The sequence below is a fragment of the Pteropus vampyrus genome, unplaced genomic scaffold (assembly GCF_000151845.1).
Source record: "Pteropus vampyrus isolate Shadow unplaced genomic scaffold, Pvam_2.0 Scaffold59, whole genome shotgun sequence".
In the NCBI taxonomy this organism is placed as follows: domain Eukaryota; kingdom Metazoa; phylum Chordata; class Mammalia; order Chiroptera; family Pteropodidae; genus Pteropus; species Pteropus vampyrus.
The window spans coordinates 642,320-652,395 of record NW_011888840.1 but is presented as its reverse complement, the minus strand read 5'-3'; the positions used below and the strand labels follow the sequence as shown (position 1 = coordinate 652,395).

The 10,076-nt window shown below is 48.0% G+C and overlaps 1 protein-coding gene across 1 annotated transcript in view; it reads left to right on the top strand.

Moving 5' to 3' along the window:
* The first annotated feature begins 5,699 nt into the window (after nucleotides 1–5,699).
* SNTB1 (syntrophin beta 1) overlaps nucleotides 5,700–10,076 on the top strand; it is a 214,005-nt gene continuing 209,628 nt past the window's right edge. The window contains exons 1-2 of the mRNA XM_011360823.2: nucleotides 5,700–5,760; nucleotides 5,926–6,725. Of these exons, the coding sequence (XP_011359125.1) occupies nucleotides 6,152–6,725 (574 nt within the window). The 5' untranslated portion in view covers nucleotides 5,700–5,760; nucleotides 5,926–6,151. The remainder of the gene's footprint in view (nucleotides 5,761–5,925; nucleotides 6,726–10,076) is intronic.

Genomic DNA, 10,076 nt, shown 5'->3' with positions numbered 1-10,076 from the left:
CCGGATCTCTTTTTTTTTTTTACTTCTTTCCCAAACCCATCTAAGCTGATCAACCCACCCTACAAGGAAGATAATCTGCACTTCCCTTTCTTCCTGCTTTGACCAAGTCCTTTCCCCTGCTAGGAATGTTTGTTCTTTCTTATCTCATTCTCCAAAGTCTGCACTTCCTTAAGACTCAACTCAAAACCTTCCTCTTTCACGAAGCTCAGTTTGTCTTCCACGAGCACAAGCTCCCTCAGCTTCACATTTAAACTTTAGATTCTAAAACCTAAAGGTATCTGATACTTATTTACTAATTAGGTCATTAATCCTTGCTATTTCCTACTTATCTACCAAATTAGAATAAAAGTTCCGGCTTCGACTAAGGTCTAGAAGTGAAGCGACTAGTTCCAAATCACAAACCCAAGTAGCTGCAGAGCACATTGAAGTTTCTTTAAAAATACTCCTGTCTAACTGAAGATAGTAGAGGAAGGCATCGAAAAGGGGAAAACACGAGCCAGTAGCTTAAATCATCTAGAAATGTCTAGATTGTTAGAGGTTCGAGGGAAAAGACAGAACATAATTTGAAGAAAGTGCTAGAGTTTGCTAAATGCTGGAAAATGGAAGACCGTAAACATTCCGTGATCTAGAAATATTACTAGGCATCCAAAGTGTTGGTGTAACCTCTGAGAGACTTTCAGAGCAGTCAAAGAAAGCGAGGTTCTTGCCAGAGAATGCAGCAGGATGGGAGATGTGGTATTTGAGAACTAGCCCAAGTTTCAGTTAGAATTAGGGACTTGAAGGAATGGATGAGAATTCAATCTAGGAGAAAGGATCATCTGTACATAGCTATACTGACAGGCTAAGAGTTCAGTTCGAAGGGTTAATGGGGAGATTACCTGGGCTAAACTGCTTCAGTGGGAGAGAATAAATTGAGTGATACACAAAAATGGGCCATCAGGCTGTGAGGCAGAGCACGGGAGGAAAGTTCTCATGGATCAAGGCAGAGTACACAGACGTCATTCCATAAAGGAATTCAAAATGGTGTGGAAATGAGTTAGACAGAGTTTCCCTCACATATAGACCTCTGCTTCTGAGGATCCCAAAAGTCAGTTAATAACCAAGCTCTTTTGGAGTCTGAAGGGATAGCCTAGCATGATCCTGAAATAGTTACTTGAAATTTCATATCTACTTCATTTCATATTATTTTAAAGATGCGTATGGGAGAAATTTTGATTTCTTCTTCCTCTTCACCCTCTCACCAGGACATCTTGTGTGCCTAGTTAGGATAACTTGCTAAAAACGTCCTAGAATGGGGTGGTATGTCTTGTTGACCAGGATTTCAAAGAGCCATTTTGTTCAATGTCTTTCCTATGGAACCTAACCTAAGCATTCTGCAGTTTTAAAAGAAAAGATCAAATGTATAAACCTGTAGTAAACATGACTTAAATTTATGTCATAGATAATGAAAGACTGGTATAAGGTTCGTTTCAACAGCAGGCTGTTAGGGAAGGGAATAAAGAGAGTGAGACTCCAGAAGAGAAGGTGGAACATGAACATCTAAGTACTTTTCATTCTGCCTCGGGCTAGTCTGATCCTGGAAAAAGTCCCCACTGCAACATTCTAAACACAGTGAGCAATCAAATAACTCTCACTTGAACTACCGGCTGGCCGATAGTCTAGGTAGTGGTCTATCTAGTTTATCAAGGACCCGCCCAGGTAAATGCCAGGTACCTGCAATATAGGGTGCTTGCCAACCCATTTAAAAGTGATGAAGTAATTGTTAGCCCACTGGGACACACCAGAGGAGAAAGAACCTGCTCCACTTTCTGTTCCTGTGCCATCCCTCGGTCTCAGTGCCTCATCTTTAGACTAAGAATCACTAACCCAGCATGATGACTTAACAAGAGTGGGCGGTCCATAAGCATTTGGTCAGTATGTATTTACACGGGGCCTCGTCCTAGGAGTTCTGCATTTCCAGCATCCCTCCTACTCCTCTCTTATTCTGTTCCCTAATTTCTGTCCCCACCCCAGATATTCAGGAGCTCTCCACGTCCTTCTCTTCACTATTCACCTTGTATCTACTATCCATTCTGTATATTGGATAATCGCCTAAAGATGCTCCGCTTACTGTTTAGGAAACAGTGCCAAAAGCACAATGATCATATTTTCCAAACCTGGACATTGGAGCATGTGCTCTAATCAGTAAAAGTTTATTCAGTAGGTACCAGGAAGTAACATTTGACGTTGAGACTGTCCCTGACAATCCACAATGTATGGCTGCTGAAGCTCGAAGAAGACGAGGAAGATGGTCTGTGTTGCGATCCTCCAGGGCCCCACCTGTGATCCGGTCCAGCCTATCTCTGACCTCCTCTCCTGCCTCTTTCTTCCTCCCTAGGCTGCCCCAGCCACCCTGACCTCCTTTTGGTTCCTTGAGCCAGACAAACTTGGTTCTGTCTCAGGTGCTTCTCCCTGGGACCTTCCTCCTTAGACCTTTGCAAGATTCCTCTCTTCCTATCATCCCCAAAGTTACCTTCTCACAAAGCCTTTTCTTCATAGCCATCACCCCCAGGTGTCCCCTAGGCACTCTTGATTCTATTACTGTTTCATTTTTCCGCTTAGTATTTACTTCTCCACGAACGTCTTATGCTTGCAGTTTTTCTCTACCTCCACCCTACCAATCACGACAAGTAAGCCTCATGAGGCATGTCTCTGCCAGTCTGTCCGCACCTAGAACAGCGCCTGGGACCCAGTAGGAGATGCACGACAACACTCTGTGGAATGAAAGGATGAACACTGCCCCTTTTGCCACATGCTGCTGCTTGCTCACGCATCTTCGGTTCTGTGGACCTGCTCTAGTAAGTCTAAGTCCACCCAAACGTCCGTAAGAAAATGAGAAAATGCACCTCCCGCAGGAAAGGGGCACAGACCGGAGGATCCCAATTTTGGCTGGGTGGGAAATGGAAGTCAAAAGTTTGGGATAGAAGGAGGAAATATAACAGGAGACAGAGCTAAGCAAAAGAAATCTGGTTAAAAAAAAGTGGGGGGGCGGGGGGCTTGGGTGTAATGTCTGAAATACCGGAGTTGGACTGTTAGTCATGGTAACCCAGTTGCAGCTTTTCCACAAACTCCCTGTGTGGCCTTGGGTCTCCCATTGCTCTACTCTGAGATTCAAATGTCACGCTTATAAAATGAGGAAGCTGCAAATCTCTTCGGTCCTTTCTAGTGACTGTTCTCTGTAAAGGGGACACTTAGGAAAGTTTAATCTGTGCTCATTTTAAGTATTAAGGGGCTGCAGTGCAGTCGACACACGTAGACGAAGAAACGAGGTTAATAAGGTTTACCTTTGAGAGTGAGCATTACTAGTCAGAGGCCGGGTATGCAGAGCTGTCTGAGGGATGGGATGGGGCTTCTAGGCCAGCAAGACTACAGGAGTCGCCAGGTTCAATGTGTTAACATGTCTAAAGAAAAAAAAAATGGTTCAGTTAGGGGAGGGCGGGGTATTCTCTAATCTTGGAGAGAAGGAGAGGCCAGACTCAAAAGCTGGCTGGAACCTTTTACATGTGGCCTAGAAGGGCCTTCCCCCTCAGGGCTTCCCTCGCAGTGGAGAGAATGGCCTCAGTGCAAGATGGACATTATGGCTGACAAGCTCTGAGTATTTTTAGAAGAACGTAGGACAATGGTGGAGTCCAGACTCTTCAAAGCTGGCTTCAAACCCGATTGCCATTTACTAGCTCCATGACCAGTACTACAGGAAACAAGTTGTTAAACAAGGATCTCCACTTTCCCACCTGCAAAATGAGAGTGATGATAATAGTAAATATCCCCCCAAATTTCTCAGAGCATTAAGTTCATATGAATAAAGCATTTAGAATAGGGGCTGCTATTATAATTATACTGGCAAAGCCATCTCTGGCTATCACACATGCCTCAGTCCTAATGATATGAAATATTTGTTTCCCTTCCTTCTGATGCCACTTTCAACAAGCAACCTGCCCCTTCCCACGTAGGTTTGCTTACATAGAAAAACCATGTTTATCACAGAGATTCTGAGAAATCCCCACTGCACAGCCTGTGATATCTTATGCCAGACTGATAAATTATTTCAAATTATTTACTTGCCCATGGAGGCCAAAGATGAAGATGCAGGATTTTGCATCTGTCTAGGGGCAGATCTGTTTTGATTTCTAAATCATCACACGGGCATTCTGGTGCCTATCTCTAGCTTAGTGTGTTGGGTTAGAACGTGGATGCTCAGGCTCTGGTCTCCCTGAAGAATGACATGCCTGAGTCCTCAGTCACTAAAACGGAGGAAAGTCTCAGCTGTTTTTCCCACCCAACAGTGGTATCACCTGTATCGGCTCCCTATCTGATCCTGTGCACAGCGGCTGCCGTCCCTGTTGTGAGCACCTTCACATGAAAGAATAAAGAGCTTTTGGAAAAGTGGTGGGTTAAAAATGTAGAAAAGAAGGATGCTGCAAGCAGACGCATTAAACCACAGGTTTCCACTGACCTGTCTGCAGTGATCATTGATCCTCTACCTAAAAAAAAAAAAAAAAAAAGTTCAGATATTTTCATTTCATTCTGCGACCCCGCCTGGAACACCAGCCACTCTTTAGAGATTTGTCTGTTTTTAAACATTCTCAATTAACAGTGAGTCATTCAAGAAGGGTTAGAGAACTTTCAATGATGATACACCTCAGCAGAAATGTGTTCAATATTTCTTCCCTCCTGACACCTTGCTGGATTAGGTTTACCTTTAGGAATTCACAAATTTGTGAATTGTTTTTTTGGAGAGAGGAGAGAAAAGGTGGAAAGGGAGGTAAAGGAGAACACAAAATACTTGGAGAGGTCCCTGAGATCTGCTTAGGTGGCGGGCGAGGGGGCGGGGAGAGAACTCGAGAGGCTCAAGGACCGGTAGGCCTCTGGGAGGTTGAGCTATGACATAGGGTATGTTGGCATTTCCGGATTGACCTCAGAAGGTAACCAACAAGGATAAAATATCGTTTCCCTAGAAAAATGCTGAGCTCCAAAGAAGCAACTTGTAAAGGAAATTTTGAGATACAATCCATTGCCACTGAGTTCTCAAATGATGACTTCCTAGCGTAAATCTTGGAAAGAAAGCCCCAGGGACTATTTGAGAAAAAACGACAGGTGAGAAGAACAGAGCCTATAATGTGTCAGAGCTGGAAGAACGCTTGTCTCTGGGGGCTGGGGCAGACAGTGACCTGCTGAAACCCTCGCCAGCAGACACGCCTTTCCAGAGACCTGGCAGAAAGATATCCTGCAGTTAGAGAGGAAGTTTGGGACACTTGGGTTATGCTGACGTTCCATTCTCGGTTCTTGGGACAGCCTTCCCTCTCCACGCTCAGGGAAGTCTGGGCCTCCGTCTGAGTCTACCTGAGAGTCCATGTGGTGAGGAGTGACAGGTAAGAGCTCAGCAGGAGACGCCGAGCCTCGGTTTGAGGAAGCCAGAATGAGGAGACCTGGATCTAGAAACAAGTAGGGGTTAGGACCGAGGGAACAATGAAACGGAGGCTGTGACAGGGAAAGGGGGCTCAGGCGCATCCAGTGAGGGGACCAAGGCGAGACACTCAGACCCAGCAAAGGTGCCGCGCGGGAGCCCGCGAGGAAGGCAGAGTCGAGAGGAGAGGGCTAGGGCGGTGCGGAGAGAAGGCGCCGGGGAAGCTGTCCCCGCGGCGACGTGCGCCGGGGGAGGGAGGGGGAAGGTCTGAGCCCGCGGGCGGCGTGTGACCGCCGAGGCAGCGGCGGCTGGAACAGGTGAGCGGCGGGTCCCCGCCCTTCCTCTTCCCGGAGACCGTGCCTCCCGCCGGCTCTCCGCGGCGCTCCGCTCTTCCGCGGCTCCCCTGGGTTTGGGGTTTTGCAACTGGCAGCTGGCTTTTTTCCCCTCCCCTCCCCTGTTTCTGTCTCTCCTTCTTCTTTTAGGTTGCTCCACCCCGCCCAGGATCCGGCGAGGGGGGGACCAGCTGGGCTGCTGCTGCCAACTCGCGCCCAGCGCGTCTGCGAACTCCCGGAGCGGCGTCCCGCGTCCTGCCTGCTCCCCGCGGGGCGCGCTCTCCCCGGGTCCCCGGGCCCCGCGCCCTCCCCGCGCAACCCTTCCCCACTTTTCCCCCCTTTTGCAATCACATGGCATTTTAAGAATGCCGGAAAGATGGCGGTAGCGGCGGCGGCGGCGGCGGCGGCGGCAGCTGGGCCGGCGGGCGTGGGAGGCGGCCGGGCGCAGCGGAGCGGGCTGCTGGAAGTTTTGGTGCGGGATCGCTGGCACAAAGTTCTGGTGAACTTGAGCGAGGACGCCCTGGTTCTGAGCAGCGAGGAGGGCGCTGCGGCGTACAACGGCATCGGCAGCGCCACGAATGGCTCGTTCTGCAGGGGCACCCGGCACTCGGGCGCGGGCGGCGCGCAGCCCCCTGACTCGCCGGCCGGGGTCCGCACCGCCTTCACGGACCTGCCCGAGCAGGTGCCCGAGTCCATCTCCAACCAGAAGCGCGGCGTAAAGGTGCTGAAGCAGGAGCTGGGCGGGCTGGGCATCAGCATCAAGGGGGGCAAGGAGAACAAGATGCCCATCCTCATCAGCAAGATCTTCAAGGGGCTGGCGGCGGACCAGACCCAAGCCCTGTACGTGGGCGACGCCATCCTGTCGGTGAACGGAGCCGACCTGCGGGACGCCACCCACGACGAGGCGGTGCAGGCGCTGAAGCGCGCTGGCAAGGAAGTGCTGCTGGAAGGTAAGGGGTTAACGCCGCGCGGGCCGCGCCGGGCGCGCACACCCACTCGGCCTCGCGCGGCGCCCGCACTCTCCCCCACGTGCCGTCACACCCCAGGGGGCTGGGGTGTTGGGGACGGCACGGAGTTCTGACAACTTTTACCCACCTAGGGGCGACTTGTCCCCACCCTGGAGTCGTTACAGCCCTTGACGTCCCGCAGAGGGGTGTGAAAAGGGTAGGCCCGCAGGGTTTCTCGACCTCCTACTGTGTGCCAAGCACCGGGTCGCACGCTTAGTACACCTTTTACCTCTAGATAATCCAAGCGTGGTGGAGGGGCTGGGAAGTGGACCTGGAAATGAAACGTAGACACACAGCCACCATCCACGTTAGGAAGTGAGCTCACTGAGGAATCGCAACTCTGATAGTTTTCTGCTTGGGCACAATTTCTTCCTCAAAAGCCTGGGCAACCCTGCTAAGAGGGTTGAATCGTAAAGGGGCCAGAGCGGGGGCAGCGTTTGCATGCTAGAACTCCCACCACCCTTCTCGACTTCGCTCCTTTCAGATTGGAAACTGTGGTTGTGCCTGCGGAGTTGTGCCAAGGGCTGGGAAGTGCGTTGCAGCTTTATGCAAAAGTTCACTTCAGCTGCCAGGCGTTGGGCCGGTCAGTCTGGATTCCAGGTTGCTCTGGGTGCAGGGCTGGCGAAGTGGCTTTTGTGCCCGCATTTTCTGGGGATTTTTTTCCGGAGGGGTGCGGAAACAATTTTGCATTTGTAAACAGTTTCCCCCGCCTGTGAGGCATCTTAGAAATGACTCTCTTGAGATGCGATGTCTTCGATCCCCTAATTATTGAATGTGAATACAACAGGTAGTGAGGTTTGGTATCTCGGCGGTGGCGTGCCCAGGGGAACGGCCGTAGAGGAGTAAGCCGAGAATACGTTTTCTTTTCCCACCACAGCTGCGTTCCTCACTCGATCTCTGCCTCTCTGCCACTGGGCTGCTTTGTACATACCTCTGTCAGCACTAATACTGTGTAATTTTTAAATTTATTTTCCCAGCTTCCCCCCAACTGTAGATTGAATTGTCCGGGGTCTTTTATTTGATTACTGGTCATCTTCCTTGAGCTTAGGTGCTCAATGACGTGCTTGCTGAGTGAATGAATAAATGAACCCATAGCCACTGAAACATAATGTTCTACTGAGACCTTGTAAACCGGTGGTAAATTTAAGTCCTAAATTAAGGACTTAAGTCAATTTCCTGTTCAACAATTGTGGTGCTGGTGTGTGAAACTGAGAAAGTTCAAAGTTGGGAAACCAACTTCCTTAACTGCGACAGCAGATGCAAACTCTCTGCCCACCTCCTGGCCTAAAATACGGAGGGATTTTCTCCCTCTTATTTGTCTAGATGATTTGTGATGTCTTCATATTTAATTGCTACCTTGGATCCAGAAAGCGGAAGGCTATTTGCTTTGGCTTGATGATTAACATAAGTAAACAGAAAAAAAAGTTTTCTTGTCTCCAGTGTGTGTCGGTTTGTGTGACAAGGGGCAGGTGGGATCTGGGACAAGTGTAATTTGGACTATAAACTGTTGGACACCTGCTCAGCTCGCAATATTTACCATAAAACATCAGGGGAGAAAAGGCAGGTCATTTTTATCTCAGGCACTGCCCTTCATCATGTCCCTTTCTTTCTTCTTCTTGGTTTCATTTTAATGAATAATGACTTAGCAAAGAGGTAAAAAATCTCACCCAAAAAGAGGAAGAAAAGGTGACTCTCTGCAGTTGAAAAGAAACAAAACAAAACAAAAATCAACTGGTTATGTGACTTTATTGATGCAGCAACTGAAAAGTGACTTTTATAAAAACCTCAAACGTGACATTTTACAGCACGTTGTCATGTGTCGCAGGCAGCATCTCTGGGGGAGACCTCTGGGCCTTCTAGACAAGAACCACCTGGGCTCAGGGCAGCAGTCTTATTTCCAGGCTGAGTTTTCAAAAATTGACTGCTATTAAGGGAAGCAAGTAGAGGCCCCATTCAAGAGGGTCTCCTATTCTGAGGCAAAATATTGGTTTTAGATGTGGTGAGAGTGATCTTATACCATCAAATCAAGTAGCAGACATCCTCTCTTTTGTAGCTTGGCCTAGTACAGAAATTCCCAGCTGAAGGGGTTTATTAGATCCGCTAAAATGCTTTTTAAGACACATATCTACTTGCTCATATTGTGAAATGCCATCTTTATTCCAAAATTTCTACGTAGGAAAGGCTTTGCAGGTGTAATCTCATTAAACGAGAGGGCCAAGGGAGATGTTTTAAAGATGTATTTATATGGAAAATACACTGTTTTTTAATTTAGATTGCTTTTTTTCGATTTGTTTGGTTTTTGGTGGGGAGCTGGTGGAGATTAGTGTAGTCCCTCAATCGCTGCCAATACGGCACCCCATTAATGACATACGCCGCCTAGTGGAGAGTCACGATGTCTACTTGTGGAACACTGAAATGAAACGCTGAATAGCAAATTTCAATGCCTGCCTTCTACCCTGAGCCTCCGTGTCTCCTGAAAAATGAGAATGAAGACACTGGCCGGATCTACTTGCTTACTTAACAGGGCTGCTGTATGGAAGAGCACTCTGAGAATAAAAGAGAAAAAAAAAATAAAAAACATGTATCAAATCCTGCTCTGATTAGTTGTTTTCACAATTCAAATGAAATGAAGAGGAAATCGCCTCTTCTGAGGGATAATCCTTCCCTTTTTCTTTACTAGAGTTTATATTTTTAAATTTTCATTCTACTTTAATTTGTACTCTAAAACTGTAGTGGTAGGAGATCATTCCCATGGGGAAAGAGAACCATTATAATAGCTAACATCTCCTGAGCACGTCGTGTGTGCCAGGCTTTACTCGGATTGGTTCATGTCACACTTCTAGTAATTCCGTGAGGCTCGTTCTATTGTTGTTGATTTTACTAATGAAGAATCTAAAATTTACAGACAGTAGTTTATTTGCTTAGATCAACATAGCTAAGAGGCTTTCAGGTCTGTCGGACTTAAAAGCTCACACTTGTAACCTCTAGGCGAGGCTGATACCCTGAGCTTCTAGGTGGGACTGTGTGCTTGAGTGAGCGGAAGCATCATCAGTTATTGAGCTCAAGGTGTCCTTCCCCACTTCTCAAAGATGCTGAAGTGCTTGGGACAACCCTGAGCTGGAAACAGAAATGGTGTGGGCTACTCAAAAGGGAGGGGCAGGAAGGAGAATTGAGCCTTAAAATCCTAATGCACCAAGTGTCTGGCTATTAAGAGAGAGCTGCTGTGGTATGTCAGGGCCTCCATAGTTGAACACATGGCCAGCAAGGAGAGTAAACTGTAATTCAAACTTGAAA